The following is a 17,102-nucleotide window of genomic DNA, read 5'->3' as shown; positions in this document are numbered from 1 at the left end:
TCTCTGTCTCTCTGTCTCTGTCTCTCTCTCTGAATGTCTCTCTGTCTCTATCTCTCTCTGTCTCTGTCTATCTCTCTCTCCCTCAGTCTGTCTCTCTGCCTATTTCTCTTTCTCTCCCTTGGAATCTCCCTGTATCTCTCTCTTTGTCTCTCTCTGTCTTTCTCTAAATCTATCTCTCTGTCTGTCTTTCTCTCAGAATCTCCCTGTCTCTGTCTCTCTTTGTCTCTCTGTCTCTGTCTCTCTCTCTGAATGTCTCTCTGTCTCTATCTCTCTCTGTCTCTGTCTCTCTCTCTCTCTCTCTCTCTCTCTCTCTCTCTCTCTCAGTCTGTCTCTCTGCCTATTTCTCTTTCTCTCCCTTGGAATCTCCCTGTATCTCTCTCTCTGTCTCTCTCTGTCTCTGTCTATCTCTCTCTCCCTCAGTCTGTCTCTCTGCCTATTTCTCTTTCTCTCCCTTGGAATCTCCCTGTATCTCTCTCTTTGTCTCTCTCTGTCTTTCTCTAAATCTATCTCTCTGTCTGTCTTTCTCTCAGAATCTCCCTGTCTCTGTCTCTCTTTGTCTCTCTGTCTCTGTCTCTCTCTCTGAATGTCTCTCTGTCTCTATCTCTCTCTGTCTCTGTCTCTCTCTCTCTCTCTCAGTCTGTCTCTCTGCCTATTTCTCTGTCTCTCCCTTGGAATCTCCCTGTATCTCTCTCTTTGTCTCTCTCTGTCTTTCTCTAAATCTATCTCTCTGTCTGTCTTTCTCTCAGAATCTCCCTGTCTCTGTCTGTCTCTCTCTCTGAATCTATACCTCTGTCTCTCTGTCTCTCTCCCTGAATCTATACCTCTGTCTCTCTCCCTGAATCTCCCTGTCTGCCTCTCTCTTTGTCTCTGTCTGTCTCTCTCTGAATATGTCTCTCTCTGAATCTCCGTCTCTGTCTCTCTCTTTATCTGTCTCTGTCTGTGAATCTCTCTGTCTCTCTCTCAGAATCTCCCTGTCTCTGTGTGTCTGTCTGTCTCTCTCTCTGAATCTGTCTCTCTGTCCCTGTCTCTTCATCTTTGTCTCTCTCTCTCTGAATCTGTCTCTGTCTCTCTCCGTTTCTGTCTCTCTCTCTCTCTCTCTCCCTCTCTCTCTCTCTCTCTCTCTCTCTCTCTCTGTCTCCTCTCTCTGTTACTCTTTTTTATCAAGCACAGAGCTGAATTAATGTTAAGTTAAATGAGTATATGATGAGACTCCATTGTAAAACCCTGTGCAAATGCCAGGTATTATTTCATGATTTTTATTGGCTGACATCTTGGGATAGAGGGGGCTAATCGAGTCATCATAGCTTCATGTACAGAAAGAGCCGGGGTTGAAGCCCCGCATGGCTTTTCCCTGTTGCCTGCAGAGCTCAGTGACCTCATCCCCACTGAGTGAAGCGGAGGAAGAAACAAAGACCGTGGGGTATGGCGGGGTCTGGCTACAGTGATGTGACTGGTTGTTTGACAAACACACCAGAATCTCCAGCCCAAAGAGTGCTCTTCAAAGTGGCCCCTTTGGGAGGGAGTGACTGATTCCAGCGAGGCAGCCACTACTCAAACCATATGTTTGGAAGCTACCTCCATAGCCTGAACTAGTCCAGTAGAAAGAGTGCAGACTCTGGGGTCAAAGGACCTGAATTCAAATCCTACCTTGGAGCTTACTATGTGTATCAGCTTAAACAAGCCTGTTCCCCTCCCTGGGCCATTTCCCTCTCTGTGAAAGTTCAACATTGAAGTCAATGCCCCTAAGGCTCCTTTCCAGATCTAGGTCTATGGTCCCTACGGGTGACCTTGGGTAGGTCACGTCCCTCCCTGGGCCCCTCCTCTGTAAAATGAGGATGTTGGTCTAGATATTCTCTGAGGTCCGTTCCAGCTCTAGAGTTATGACCCACATCTTCCTCTGTACCTTCCCAAAGTGAAAAGACAGCTCTCCTCCATCCTTTGGAAGTGAATCTGATCTGCTCAAAGACCCAAAAGCCATCCTGAGCTCAGAGTGATGAATCAGGTGAGGGATCCAGCCCCTTAGGAGAAAACATGGCTCTAAAACCACAGCCAAACTTTCTTCTAGGGCTGGTGAATTCACCCATTGTATTTAAAAACAAAAAAACCCAAATCTTCCATCTATGGCTTCCTTTGTTTCTTCCAACAGTTCTGTGAGTTAGATAAGGCAAGTATTATTCCCATTTTATAGACCGGGAAACTAAAGCCCAGGGGTGAATTGATTCAGCCCAGGTCATGTGATCAATTGGGGGTGGGAGCCAGGGGGAGCCAGGAGTCCTGGTGACATACTGGCTGGTCAGTGTTCCCAGGAACACCCAGCTCCCCACTGACTTCCACATGCCCCAAAGGCTTTGGAAGCAGGGCAGTGCTGATGCACTGAATGCTTGCCCTTCTCCAGGGAGGGACACAGGAGAAATAGCAGGACTTGGGCTCACCCTCCAGAGACTCTAGTAGTTTATCTCTTTTGAGGAAGACAAATTGTCTTGGCGAGCCAGAGACCATTGCTTCAAGAGCCCCAGCCGCTTACATACATACCTTCTGCAGCAACAGAACTTGGCATCTGTTCTGAAATCCAGAGATGAGCTCTTAGAGAAAATATGCTTGCAAAGATGCTTGGGGGCCCCGGCTGCCTGGGCACATGGTCCTGATTAGAACAAGGGCCTGAAAACCCATTTCCCCCACGAACCCCTTCACCTCATGCCAGCAGCCAACACCCCACACTGCCAGCTGCTGGGGATGCTACCGGGGGGTGAGGGGGGGGACACAAGGGCCAGGTAGCAGCAGACCCAGGAGGGTGACAGGCAGGCTCTGAGGGATCATGCCCCCCCAACCACTGCATTTCCCCCTTTTCCCCAGCTCTAAGTCAGAGGATCATAGATTTCAAACTGGAAAGGACTTTCAGCCATCCAGTCTAATCTCCTTCCTTTTACAGACGAGCAAAGTGAGGACCCCAAATCACAAGCTGGAAAGGACCTCAGAGGCCATCTAGTCCTGTCCTCCCTCCTCTCCCAGATGAGAAAAATGAGGTAAAGTGACCTATCCAGGGTAACCCAGCTGAGGTGGGTTAATAGTTTCTCAAGGGCTCCGATGCAGAGCACTAAACAAACTGCTGCCTGGGCGTGGGGCACAGGAAGGGGCCTGGAATTCCAGCAGGTCCAGAACAATCAGTGAAGGTGGCACTGAGGGGGGCGGTTGGGGAGCAGATCAAGCTCCAAGCTTTCCAAGTAAGCCTGCCCAGACTCGCCCAGCCAGCCCGCAGTAAGCTCTGTTCCCATTCCCTCTCCTTGGCCTCCCATAGCGTCGCCCTGCAAGAAGTCCTGAATTCCGTCCTGGCTTGTGTTGGAGACACTGCCTCATGTATGTACATCTTGTCCCCACCCCCCAAGCCCCCCTCCAACTGGACTATGAGTTCCTTGAGGGCCTGCAGGGATAGCTAATACTTCTCTGTAACCCCCACAGAGCAGAGCCCAAGGCTTGTTCCACACACTGTGAGAGCTCAGGAAATCTGGGACTGATTGATGAACTCTGTCGTAGGAGATTCCTTGCCAGCCACGTTTGCATGAGAAAGGCAAGAATTTAGAACAAAGGGTTGGAGGTAAACTCGGAGATGCTCCCAGTGACTCCACTGACCTCTTTTTGTTCCCCACCCCTTCATTTGTATGGCAGACCCAGAGAATGGGGGGGGTGAGTAAAGGAGTTTCTCAGGCTCACACAACACTGTGGTTTGTTGGAATGCAGCACACCTCCCCCACACATATCCCGAAAATGTTTTGAGGAAGAATACAGCTTAATAATCAGCAACTGGCTGAATCTTAAGCGGGCTTTCTAACCCTAAGTCAGATAGAGACTTGGGACAAAGCCTTCAGATCCCACTAGCCCTAGGAAGTAAATTCAAAAGACAGACTTATCAGAGCAGATGGACTCTTTAGCTGACTATCTAGTTTGTGTTCCAAAAGGTCTTAGCACTGGGCTTGGAACCAGGAGGACCTGGGTTCAAATCCCACCTCAGCCACTTAACTTGCTGTGTGTGTGGTCCTCAGCAAGTCACTTAACCCTATTTGCCTCAGTTTCTTCACTGTTAAAAGGAGAGGTCCTTTCTAGCTCTAAATCTATTATTACATGACCTTTTCTACTCTAATGGCTAGTGTTTGTGGGCCTGCCTTTCTCACTAAAAAAGAAAAAGAGAGAGCGAAAGAGAAATACAAAATCAATTCTTCCTCTTGGGAGGATGTAGAACCTCAGGTGAAGATCACAGCTAAGGTCCTGTAGATGGCAGCAGTGAGAAGAGCAGGTGGAAGAGAGAGAGGGTCCTCCCAGTGAGGGAACAGGCCCAGCAGAGACCATCATGAAGGTGTTTATTTACTGGAAGACTCAATCCTGCTGTGTCTGAGGCCCGAGTCTCCTTAAAAGAAGGTAATGTGGTGACCAACGTGTGCTCATCCAGTGGTGCTCCCTATACATGTGCCCCCCCCAACATGATTTCTGTTCATGGGATGGATGGGGGTCATGGGGGAGAGACAGAATGGGTAGAGTGTGCTTTAGATTTATGGGGAGGGAGCGAGGAAAAGCAATTCTTCAATGTTCTTTTGTGCTCCTTTCCAACCAAATCCATCCCCTACTCCAGATCCTGGGGGTTATTCTCCTTTGGGACCTAGATTATTTTTTCTCTTTTCTCAGTTCAGTACCTGCCACATAGTCTTCTCAGCTATCCCAAACCTTGCCCTTATACTGGGAGATGTTGCCTTACATTTTGACATCCCCCAACACCTCCCCCATGACTTTGCCCTCAGGCTCCCTCAGCCACACAGATACCCTTGGTCTCGTCATCACCACATCTTCCGCCTTCATGATCTGTACCTTTTCTAGTCCCCTTTCAATTCCTCCTAGTCTTCCATCCTTCCCTGTGCCTCAGCCTACCCAAACTTGTTCTCCATCTTTGCTACAATTTCCAATCACTCTGCCCTATCCTCCCCTCTTCCAATCCCAATCAGTTCAACCTTATTCTTCTCTCTACCCTTGAATCATTTGCTCTCTTTTCCAAGCCCCCCCTGGCTTAGCCTCCCCATCTACCATCTCTGCCCCTGCTCACATGCTGCAGAAACTCTACTGGGGAAGTCCCACAACCCTGCTGACTGGGTCTACCCTACAGACAATGGGCTGCTGTTAGGAAATCTTGACTGGGCCCTCACTGGCACATAGCAAGGACTGGCACTCCTCCCTGATAGGGAGTCCCCACAGGGTCTGTTCCAAACTTTCTCTTTTTCGCTCAGACCACCTAAACCTCCCCAGACCTTGTCAGCACAGGACCTCACCCCATACTTTATTACGAAATCGAGGCCATCCATCATGAGCTCCCTCTCCTCTCTACTTCCACATTTGAAACCACCTCAGCAGCATTTTTGGTTCTCTCCTCTCTTGCTCTAGTTGCTAACCAAGGGGCGGCCCTTTTCTTGGCCAACCCAACCCTCTGCTTGGGCCCTGGACCTCATCCCTTTCACACTGCTCCAGGAACCTTCCCCTTCAATCAGCCATTCTCCACCTCTAATTTTCAAACTCTCCTTATCCACCGGCTCCTTCTCTACTACCTGGGAATCCACCCAGATCTTCTCCATCCTTAACAAACCTTTACTTTGCTCAAGCCATCATTCTATTTCTCTCCTTTCATCAGCAACCAAACTTTCAGAAAACACTGTCTACACTTATTGCCTCCACTGTCTTATCTCCCATTCACTTCTCAACCCTTTGCCATCTGGCTTACAGCCCCAAACTGCTCCCTCCAAGGTCACCAAAGATCTCCTGATTGATGAATCCATGAACATTTTTCAGTTCCCATCTTCCTCTACCTTTCTCCAGTGCTCCGCACCATTAGCCACCCCTTTATCCTGACTAGGCATTCCTTCCTATGTTTTAGTGACACCACTTTCTTGTGGTCCTCTTTCTACCCATCTGACCAATTCATCTTGTGTCTTCATGGGCTAATCATCCCTATCCTTGCCCCCTATGCGTGGGTGTCCCCAGGGCCCTGTCATGGGCCTTCTCTTTTCTCTCTGCCTATTCTCTCTGCCTATTCTCTCTCCCTCTCTCTGTCCCTCTCTCCTTCTCTCTCTCTCTGTCTCTCCCCCCCTCTCCCTCTCCCTCCCTCTCCCTCTCCCTCTCTCTGTCCCTCTCTCCTTCTCTCTCTCTCTCTCTCTCTCTCTCTCAGCTTATCAGCTCCCATGGATTCAATTATGATCTCTGTGCTGTTGATGATCAGATCTATATACAACTAGTTTCTGATTAGTGTAAATAATGAATCCCCTGAAGTGGCCATATTATTCAAATTCACACTGCATATTTCCATTGGGCTGGAAATAATTACCATATTTTACATAATTATAACTTAGAATAGTGTGAATTCGAAAACATGTGACCACTGCTGGGGACTGATTCTCCTATTCACTAGGATCTAGCTGTAGCCAGCTACCTCCTAAGCTCTGGTCTCATATTTCCAAATGCCTGTTGGACATCTCTACATCTGGATGTCCTATAGGCATCTAGAATCAATGTGCCCAAGAAAGAACTCATTATCTTTCCCCCCAAACCCTTCCATCTTCTTTTCTTTCCTATTTCTTCCAGCTATCTAGATTCAAAACTTTGGAATCTCACTCAATTCTTCCCTCTCCCTTCTCCCCCTCCCATGTCAGTTGCCAGATTTTATGGATTGCACATAGTCAGCCTCTGCCCTATCCATATCTCCTCTCTCTCTACTCTCACCACAACCACGCCAGTCATCTGGCTCATCAACCCTCATCGTCTCTCACCTAGACTCTTACAATAACCTCCAAATTGGTCTCTGTGCCTCCAAGTTTTCTTTCTCCAATCCATTCCTCACACAGCTGCCAAAGCACCGCTCTAACCATGGCACTCCCCTGCTGAAGAACTTGCAAGGCTTACCCACTGCCCCTGGGATCAAAGGCAAACTCCTCCAGTTGGCACTTAAAGCCCTTCACAACCTGGTTCCATCTGCCCTTTGCAGGCTTTCCACATCACTCTCCTTCATGTATATACTCTATGCTCCTGCCAAACCTGTCTGCTTGCTCCTTCCTTTACCCAACATTTCAACAAGAGGTGGCATGTGCCACCTCGATGACCACCTCACTCTTATCCCTGATGGAAACAGCCTAGGACCGTTGGCCCAAGAGCCCCAGAAATATCATTGCCCCAAAATGTCAGTCCCTGCAGCCATCATTCAGGGTAGCAAACCCTACAGAGAATGGACTTGGCATCTTTACTGCCAACAACCCCACTAACCATCAACAAACAGTTATTTATGGGCAGGTAAGCCCAAGAGCCAGAAACCCCAGTGACACCCCCCAAGACCACCAACACTGTTCCAGCCCTTATCCATGGGTGCAACCCCTGTGTCAATCAGTCAATAAGTATTTATTAAGCACTTATTAAGTGCCAGGCCCTGTATTAAGCCCTGGGGATACCAAAAAAAAGAAGCAAAAGCATTGTCCCTGCCCTCAATATTCTGAGAGAAACAACTATATATAAATAAGAAACATATAAGATAAATTGGAGATAATCTACAGAAGAAAGGTATGGGGGGCAGGAAAAGGTCTCTTGTAGAAGATAGGATGGGAGCTGAGTCTTCAAGGAAGCCAAGGAAGCCCATTGGAGAATACAAGGACAGAAAGCAGTTATCGAAAGGCACAGAGTCAGGAGATGGAGTGTTGTGTGCAAAGAACAACCAGGAGGTCAGTGTACCCAAATCTTTGGGTACATGGAGGGGTGTAAAATGTAAAAAGATTGGAAAAGGAAGAAGGGTTTTAAATTGCAGAGGATTTTATATCTGATCTTGGAGGCAATAGGGAGTTATGAGAGTGTGCAGAATAGGGGAGAGACCTGGTCAAACCTGGGATTGAAGAAGATCACTTGGCTGGCTGAGAGGGGAATGGACTGGAGTGGGGAGAGCCTTGTGTCAGGCAGACCCACTAGCAGCTACTGCCATAATCCAGGCATGAGGTGATGAGGGCCTGCACCAGAACAAGGGCTATATGAAGGGAGAAAGGGGATGATAAACAAGAAATGTTGCAAAGGTAGAATCAATAAGACTGGACAACAGATTGAATATGTGGGTGGAATGAGGAAGTGGGAAGAGTCAAGGATCACACGAAGATTGAGAACTTGGGTGACTATGGGGTGTTGAATTTTCTAGAAATGGGCAAAACTCCTAAGTGGGCCCAAACCAGATTGAAATGTAATTGACAAATCTTTAACAAAATAGATCAAAATACAATACAAAACAGATAATGTTAAACCAGTTTGCCTCTCCATAAGGGCTGATTTCCTGGATGATAGTAGCAGGGCCTGGGTTTATGGTCTGGGGAATGCTGCTATTTGCAGGGCTCTTGGGTTCAGGGTCCTGGGCTCTCTCTGTCTACAGATGAGGCAGTGCTTTGACTTGCTTGGACCATGCCACCTCTTGCCTCTCCCTTAGGGCACCTTGCTGCCTCAATGAGGCTGGCTTGCCTGCCCTGTGGGTGGAAGTTGGTTTGTAGTTGGTAGAGACGTCTGCCTTGCTGGGAGTTCCATTCATCACAAACTAAGATTGCTTGACCACCATATCTCGCCCCCAACACACACACATTCCCACCATTTCTTCTTCTCTAACCATTTCCTCTTTGGTCAGCATCACAGTTGTCCTCTGACTTCTTTACCTTCCAAACACAGAGAACAGTAGGGCTTCCAGTGAACAACCCCAGTCCACCTCCTCATTTTTCAGAGGAAGAAACTCTTCTGAAATTTCCAAAGAGTTCACCACTTGCGCAACATTGTCAGTGGCAGAGGGAAGATTCGAACCCAGATTGACCTGTCCATTCAGGGCACTTTCTATTGCTATGTTGCCTTGGAAAAGGTGACATTCTCATCAAAATAGTTGAGAACTGATAAGTGGTTTTGCTTTGGTCACCATGAAGCTCCCACATTATTCGAGCACAAGCAGTGGTCATACACTATTCCCTTCTGTCCATAATGGTGGCCCCTGGGAATAGCGCTGGTGAGGATGGCTCTCCATTTATTCGAAAGGCCCTGGCAATCAGCCAGTTTCTGACCACACTGGGAATATCATGCCCAGTTCTGGATTCCACATTTTGGAAGGGACACTGGCGAACTGGAGTCCTTTCAGAGGACTATAATGGTGCCAGAGCTGGAGATCGGTCCACTTGAGGATCTATTGATATGCAACATCACACAGTAGACTGCTAGACTCGAAGTCAGAAAGAGCTAGGTTCGAATCTTGCCTCTGATAATTACTAGCCATGTGACACAAGACAGGTCATTTAAGCACAGCCTCCGTTTCCACAAAACAGGGATAATACTTCACAGGATCATTCTGAGAAGAAAAGGAGAAAATGTATGTAAAGCACTTTGGACCCCTTAAGAGCCATAGAAACATCAGGATTATTCATTGAACAAGCTTGGAACTTTCACTAGGAGCCCAGATGGCTTAGGGGGCATTGCAATTACTGTCTTCAAATATTTGCAGGGCTTTCACACCGAAGAAGGATTGTGCTTTTTCTCTTTGGCCCCTGAGGGCAGAACGAGGAGGTGTGGGTGGAAGTTATAGGGAGGGCAATTTGTCTCACTATAAGGAAGAGCTTTCTAACAATCAAAGATGCTGCCTCAGGTAGTAGTGAGCTCCCTGTCATGGGAGGGCTTTAAGGAGAGGCAGGATAATTCCTTGCCAGGATTCCTACTTTAGGTAGGGGTTGGAATAGATGGCCTGGTGTGATTTCCCTTCTTCCCCTTCTCAGGCTCCCTTACTAGGACTTGGAGAGCTTGGCCAGTTGGTGACATCAGTCCTTATCACTGCCTCAGCTGCCCTGGTCTTTAGCACTTCAGAACTCTCACTGCTTTACCCTGAAAGGAAATGGGCTCATATTGTAGGAGGAGGAATAGGAGGTTAGCTCTGAGGAAGCTCAGAGTCTCCCAGGAGAGAGAAAGAGAGAGAGCTTTCAACATGAGGATGGATTCTCATCTGGCTGGGGGCGGGGGGGGGGGCGGAGCGTCTAATGGTGGTTTTGCCTGAAGTCTGGGGATGGCCTTGGTGACCTCTCAAGGTCTGTTTCCTGCCCAAATAGCCTGCAGTTTTAAGGTTCTCCTCATCAGAGGTCTGGAGGAAAAACAGTTTTAATCCAAAAGCCATCTGGCCCTTTGCACCTTGCCCTCCTCACCTTCACGTCTGGGGGTTTCCTGGGCTGGGACTTTCAGACACACGCTTGAGCTCTGATGATTTTCCTGCAAGAAACAGCACTGAATGAATGAATGAATGAATGAATGAACGAATGAATGAATGAATGAATGATGGGCACTTCTTAGACTCTTACCTTATATATGGCCCTTAGTGGATTGGCCCTGGAGTCTGGAAAACCTGAGCACAAACCCCTCCTCCTAGCTCTGTGACCCAGGGAAGTCACTCAACATCTCTCAGACTGTTTCCTCTTCTGTAAAATGGGGATAATAATAGATCTACTTCCCAGGGTTCTTGTGAGGAGCAAATGAGTTAACATATGTAAAACATTTAGCAAACCTAAAAGTACTATATAAGTGCTAGCTATTATTATGTGCCAGGCACTGTGCTAAGCATGGGGGGATACAAATTCAAGCAAGCCAAACAGCACCTTTCCTTAAGGAGTTGAAATTCTAATAGGGGAGACCACACATATATCAGGGTGATGGCCAGGGAGGGCTGTTTTGGTCTGTGAGGTCACAGGGATGGCAAAGGGAACAACAGAGCAGTGCATGGGAATGTCCTTTCCAGAGGCAATTGCAGTGGTGATTTGATTACTGTTCTCAAGGGGGGAAGTGGAGGGTTGGGTACCTGTGTACCCCCACAGAAAGATGGCTGGATGGTCAGGTCCAGGGCAAAATGGTACTGATGAATGCTCACTACAGGACTGAGCAGGGTACAGAGGGTGGAGAGGCAGCAGCAGCTAGTTAACAAGGCAGGAAGAAGACAAGGGAGCTATGTCAGGAGCAATTTCAGGGGTGCTATGGTGTCAAGAAGTCCTAAGGCTTAACTCTGTCTTGGCTGTAGGGACAGAAGAGCTGAGAAATTTGTTTAGATGAGTCTCTCTGGATCTGTTTCATTCTCTCTGAAATAAGATATACCATACAGGGTGCCTTCCTCTTAGAGTCATTCTGAACATTTGAGCTACCAAGGTCTACTACCAATATGTTGTGTGACCTTCAGCAAACTCCCCCACTCCCCCACTCTGGGCTTTGGTTCCCTTGTCTGCAAAATAAGAAAGGTGGACTAAAGGCAGCTCTTCATTTCAAATCTCGAATGCTCCTTCCAATTCTAGCAATTCGATGAGTCTTTCATTTCTAATATTTTCCTAATTTCAAATTAGACTAAAAGTCTGAGTGCTGCAGGGAAGACAAATGTTAGAACTGACCTTGTCACTTAGGCAAAGAGAGAGAGAGAGAGAGAGAGAGAGAGAGAGAGAGAGAGAGAGAGAGAAAGAGAGAGAGAGAGAAAGCAAGGAAGCCAAATTTAATCAGCACTTTTCAATCCAATGGTTTAAAAAAAGGAAGAAAAAATAAAAAGTATAGCTCTGACAGGAGCCTAGAGAGGTCATCTAGTCCATTTACCTGACCTCAAACCTTCTGAGAAAGATAAAATCTCATGAAGATTTTCCCACACTTCCCTTAGTAGTAAATATTTCCCAGTGTATCACATAACCCAAACAGTTGGTAAATTCTCCCTAATGTCTAAATCCTTCTCTGCTGCAGTTAAATGAATAATTGGTTATTGGACTCATCCGAGTTCCCAACAGGACATTACCGCCCTATTGAATTAAGTTACATAGTCCTGCTGCCAAAGAGGGAATGTGCCTGGTTCTGGAGAACAGCCAGGCAACAGTTTGGCCAACTCTGCATACAATATGACTTGAGAAATACTATGAAATAGAACAGGTTCCATAGGGGTTTAGCTCCATTTTTCTTGCTACCCTTTAAGACTATACTTGGGTTCCAGATTCAAGATGCTCTTCATTGGCTTAGCCCCCATCCCTGAGGAAATTTCCTCCTCTAAGGATCCAGTTGATATTAACAAATCACCTGCGCTTCACATCAGAGTAAAGAAAAACAATTTAATTGAATCAGGAAAAAGCATGTTTGTATCAAGCAGCAGCATGTACCTGGAGCATAAAAATGCAACAGACACCACCACCTCCCAAGGTCAAAATTCTCTTCTTCCTGCCTCCTTCTTGGCACTGAAATGAATAGGGCACCCTCAGTTTAGGGTCATCCAGTCAAGTTACTGCCTCAGAGTCATTCTCAATCTAGGGGAAATAGATAAGGGAGCAATGGGACATCACCAAGGAACACTGGTGTCTGCACGATCTAAAAGCCACTGTTCAGGTGCTCCCAGGCAGGATGTGGGGTCTGAAGAGTTCAGAACACAATGAGTCCACAAGCTAAGCAGGAGTGACGAAATCTCCAAGAACTGCCTTAGTGCTCAACATCTGACTTTAGCAGGAAGGGAGGTAAAATAAAATCTCAAAGCCTCTAAAAACCCCTGTTAGGACGTGGCATGCCATCCTATTTGTCTCCCCTCTTCTCCCCCTTCTCTCCTTTCCTGTCTTCTTCCCAGTGTTCATTTTTTAAATTCCCATGACTATGTGTACCAGCATGCCTCCAATAATAGTTCACATCCCCCAGGCACTAGGCATCCTGGGAAGAAAGGGCAAATGAAGCTATATTAAAGTGTCAAGATACAGGCAAAGTACAGGAACATTCCTCTTTACATTGTGTTTCATCAATCCTCTGACTGGGCAAGAGACCCAAGGAAAATTACTGGAAGTTTATACATTTTTTAGTCTTTTCAAAGAACTAGTTTGATTTAGCATTTCTCTTTGTTTTCCATTTTATCTATTCCTCCTCTAATTTTCAGGATTTTCTCTTCTGTGTTTACTTTGAGTTTTGTCTTGTTGATTTCCTAGTTTTTTTTATTGTGTACTCAGTCTCTTAGTCTTCCCCTTTTTTGTTAATATACTTTCAGAGTTAAAAATTTTATTCTGTATAGACCACTTTAGCTGCCTCCCAGAAATTTCATGTTGTCTTATAACTTATCATTCTCTTTCACATAGTTAAGTGTTTTTAATCTGTACTTTAACTCATTCATCATTCACAATGTCACTAAGTCTTCATTTAGGTCTATATCTTTTCCTTGTGTTACCTATATTAATTGCTATTTTATTGCATTATGGTCTGTAATAGATTGCTAAGTATTTGAACTTTCTTAAATTTATTTCTAATTTCTTGGTGCCCTTGCACATGGTCTGTTTCTATAAAGGTACAAGTCACTGCTGAGAAATATGCATATTTTTAATGATCCATTCAATTCCATTTTTTTCCTTTCTGATTATCTATCAGATTTCTCTAGATCAGTAATGGTCACCACATTCAACAAGCATTTCCCAAGTGCCTATTATGTTTAAGGCACTGGAAGTATAAAGACAAAATTAAAACAAAGCCCTGCTTTCAAAGAGCTAACATTCTCATAGGGAAATGCAGTGTGTATGTAGAAAAGTAACTACAATATAATTCAAGGGGGGAGACCAATCAATAGTCCAAGTAGAAGTTCATGTTGGAGGCTAGGGAGCAATCCAGTCGGATAGATAGAGGGTAGCTAGATTAGAGGGGGCTTTAAAAGCAGGCAAAGGAATTTAAAGCTTTATGTAGTAGGCACTGTGGAGCCATTGTAAGTTTTCAGTCAGAGAGGCAACAGTCTGAAAGTGTTTTAAGAAGATGTAGCTGTCAGTGGTACGCAGGGGATTGAACAAGGGAAAAGCTGAAGGCAGAGAGGTCAACTAGGAGGTTGTTGTGGTAATTCAGGCAGGGAGCCATGAAAACTTGGGCTAGGGTAGTAGAAATGGGAAGACAGAGGAAAGAGTCGATCTGAGACACACTTTAGAGGCACAGTTAAAAGAACTTTAGGAACATGTTGGACAGCAGCATAGAAAGAAAGGGAGGGATGGTTCCCAAGTTTTGGATCCTGAGTTACTAAGAAAATGGGGATACCATTGACAATTAAGAAAGTTAGGACCAGAAACTCCCTAGAGTTGAGGAGGAAATGACTAGGTCAGTTTCCATTTGAACTGACTATAGAGCATTCACATGCAAATGGCCAGTTGGCATTTAGAGATACAAACAGAGCTAAGGAGAGAGATGGGGACTAAAGATAGAGATTATGGAGTCATTGTCACAAAGGTGCCAGATAAAGCCATATGAATCACTAAGATCTCTGAAATAGAGTAGAGAGAGAAGATGCCTAACACTAGAGATGGACACAGAGAAGTATGGGCCACAGTCCTCACACTTGAAGGGCTTACATTTCATCAAACTTTACTTTAAAATTCCTGGTATTCTTCATAGACTTCTGAAGCTTAGTAGATTAGAGACTCAGATTGAAGTATAACAGAAATTCCAGTACCTAGAACTTTCCAACTGATAAGTGATATGCAAAGTAAATTCTAATGTGTAGGCTGCAGGCAGAGTCTAAAATGCAACCACCTCTCTGTTTACTGTTCTTTTAATGCAGTTTATCAACAATCCAAGACAACAGGCCCATAGAAACTTTGTTCCAGGGTATGGAAGGAGCTAGGTTAGGTGCTGCTGCTGAACTGCCATATGCCTGTGTGACCTTGGGCAAGTCACTTGCCTTTACTGTACTTCCCATCCTCACTCATAAAATGAAGAGGGGGAGGGGAAGAGGAACTAGATCCAGTTCTCAAGCTAGATCATCCTCTGGTTTCCTGAACTAGAAGAATAGCCATGTGAGTGGAGATAAGAGGACAAATGTGATTTTTTTTCTGGAGGTAAAATTGTTAAGATTTAGCAGTTGATTGGATATGGGAGCAAAGGAGAAGGAAGAGCTGAGGATGATTGGGTGACTGGAAGGATGGTGGTATCCTCAACAAAAACAGGTACGTCATGAAGAAGAGTGGTTTGAAGGGGAACAATAGTTTCATTTGTACATGTTGAGTTTGAGAGATACCTATGGCACAGCCAGGGGGTGTTTCTAACAAACAGTGGGTGATGATGCAGTCCAGTAGCTTCAGAATCATCCCCAGGAGGGCACCAGGATGATGAAGGGCCTACAACTCATGCCATAGTTGGAGGGCGCCAGGATGGTGAAGGGCCTACAACTCATGCCACAGGTGGAGGGTGCCAAGATAGTGAAGGGCCTACAACTCGTGCCATAGGAGGAGGTCACCAGGATGGTGAAGAGTGTATAGTTCATACCATATGAGGACCATTTAAAGGAAATGGGCATGTTTAACTTAGAGAAGACTTAGGAGAACAAGAGAATTATCTTCAAATATTTGAAGGGCTGTCATATGAAAATGGAATTAGGCCTGTTTCACTTGACCCCAGAGGGAGAAACCAGGAGCGATGCAGGAAAATCCCAAAGAAGCAAACTTAGGCTTTACAAAAGGAAAAACTTCCTAACAGGTAGAGGTAAGATAGAATGTCTTGAGAAGTGGTGAGTTCACCACCACTGGAGGCCCTCGAGCAAAGGCTGGATAACCAACCTGTCAGATATGTTGAAGAGGGAATTCTTTTTCATGAGTACATGGCCTCTGAAGTCCCTTCTGTCTCAGAGATCCTGTGATTCTGGGCTCATTTTCTTTGCCCAAATGGCATCATAGGCTGTGTGTTCATGTAAATCTGTGTTCACCTGTCAGTAGTTATGGAACTGAGTGTGTAACACTGGCTCCTTTCTTTTCCAGAGTTACCTTAAGTACTCTTGGCAGGGAACTGCTTAGAGATGTGGGAGGTCTTGATTTTTACTGTTTGTTTTGTAAACCTGGATTTCTAGCACCAGATGTCTACTCTCCCTTTCTCCAGCCTTGCTTGCATCCCTCCATCAGCATCTAATGGAAGGATTTCTGAACCAATGAAAAGTCATCTCCAATATTGCTCCTAAACTGATGGAAAATTTATAAGTCTGGGAAGGACAAACTGACTTGGTATAAGAATACCACCACTAGACTAAGGTTTATGGGGTTGAGACCACGTCTTCATCTTTTTAGTCCCTACAATGCCTCAAAAGGTAGTGGTGCTCAGTACATTTCGTTAAATGAATACAATATAAATAAGCAGAACATAGAATAACCTTCCCTCTTGACAGATAATGACCCCAGAAATGTTTGCCTTAGGTTCAAGGCACTTTGTGGATCTGACTCCATTCAAAACTGCAGCTCATTAGGCCCCCACCGATGCGGCTGTTTTGACTAGTTAGCCAAAAGACAAAATTAGTTCAGAGCAAAGATATTTAATAAAATATCATCATCATCATCAAAAGTAACCACGGACCATTTCCCCCCCTAAATCTAGAGTATATTTTCCTGGTGGTTGTAACAGCAACCACACTGGCATACCCAGGATGGCTGCTAGTAAGTGCTTGTTCTTAGATCTGCTTTACTAGGAAAACAACTTAAAAGTGGTCAATGATCTTCTTTAATTACATAGAAAAAATACAGAGAAGAGAAATAAAGACCAGCAGACAGGGCTCTACTGCCTGAATCAAAGCTTTACATCCACCACTGAATGGAGAGAGCCTTTACCTCTGAGCAGTCGGAGAGCTCTGAACATACGGCCACTTAGAGTCTCAAAGTTGGGAAGCTCTGAACATATGGCCACTCAGAGTCTCGACCAGGGAATCACAACATCTTTCTCATAAGCAAGCCCCCAAAGCAAAAGCTCACCTCTCAGAATATATACTCTTTAGGCTCAGTGCCTAATTAGAAATTAATGAAAGGTGTGTAAGCCTTCCTGCAAGCAAGCTTCCCTTAATGGGCTCCACATGAGGCCTATTGATGGGCAGGGAAGATCTTACTCCCCATTAACCTCACACTGGTACATACACCACCAGTGACAAGTGGAGACTTACCTAGGGAACATGCATGGAGAGACACATAGAATGAACAAGTATTTCCAGTGTACATGTGTGAAGGTGCAAATATATAGCAGACACATGTGGCCAAGGAACACATGTTGAGAAGCTGCTCATACCTCTGAAACTACAGGGCCAGTAATAGCATTGTGCTACT

The 17,102-nt window shown here is 45.6% G+C and overlaps 1 protein-coding gene across 1 annotated transcript in view; it reads right to left on the bottom strand.

Annotated features, from left to right (window-relative positions):
• The window catches only part of LOC118833027 (probable cyclin-dependent serine/threonine-protein kinase DDB_G0292550), a 13,233-nt gene extending 8,388 nt beyond the window's left edge, over positions 1–4,845 (bottom strand). Inside the window, 1 exon segment of the mRNA XM_036740419.1 lies at positions 4,745–4,845. Coding sequence (XP_036596314.1) covers positions 4,745–4,845 — 101 coding nt within the window.
• Between the last annotated feature and the right edge of the window lie 12,257 nt (positions 4,846–17,102).

Source organism: Trichosurus vulpecula, assembly GCF_011100635.1.
Source record: "Trichosurus vulpecula isolate mTriVul1 chromosome X unlocalized genomic scaffold, mTriVul1.pri SUPER_X_unloc_1, whole genome shotgun sequence".
NCBI classification, from domain to species: domain Eukaryota; kingdom Metazoa; phylum Chordata; class Mammalia; order Diprotodontia; family Phalangeridae; genus Trichosurus; species Trichosurus vulpecula.
The sequence above is the reverse complement of the archived record's forward strand: the minus strand, read 5'-3'. Positions and strand labels throughout refer to the sequence as shown.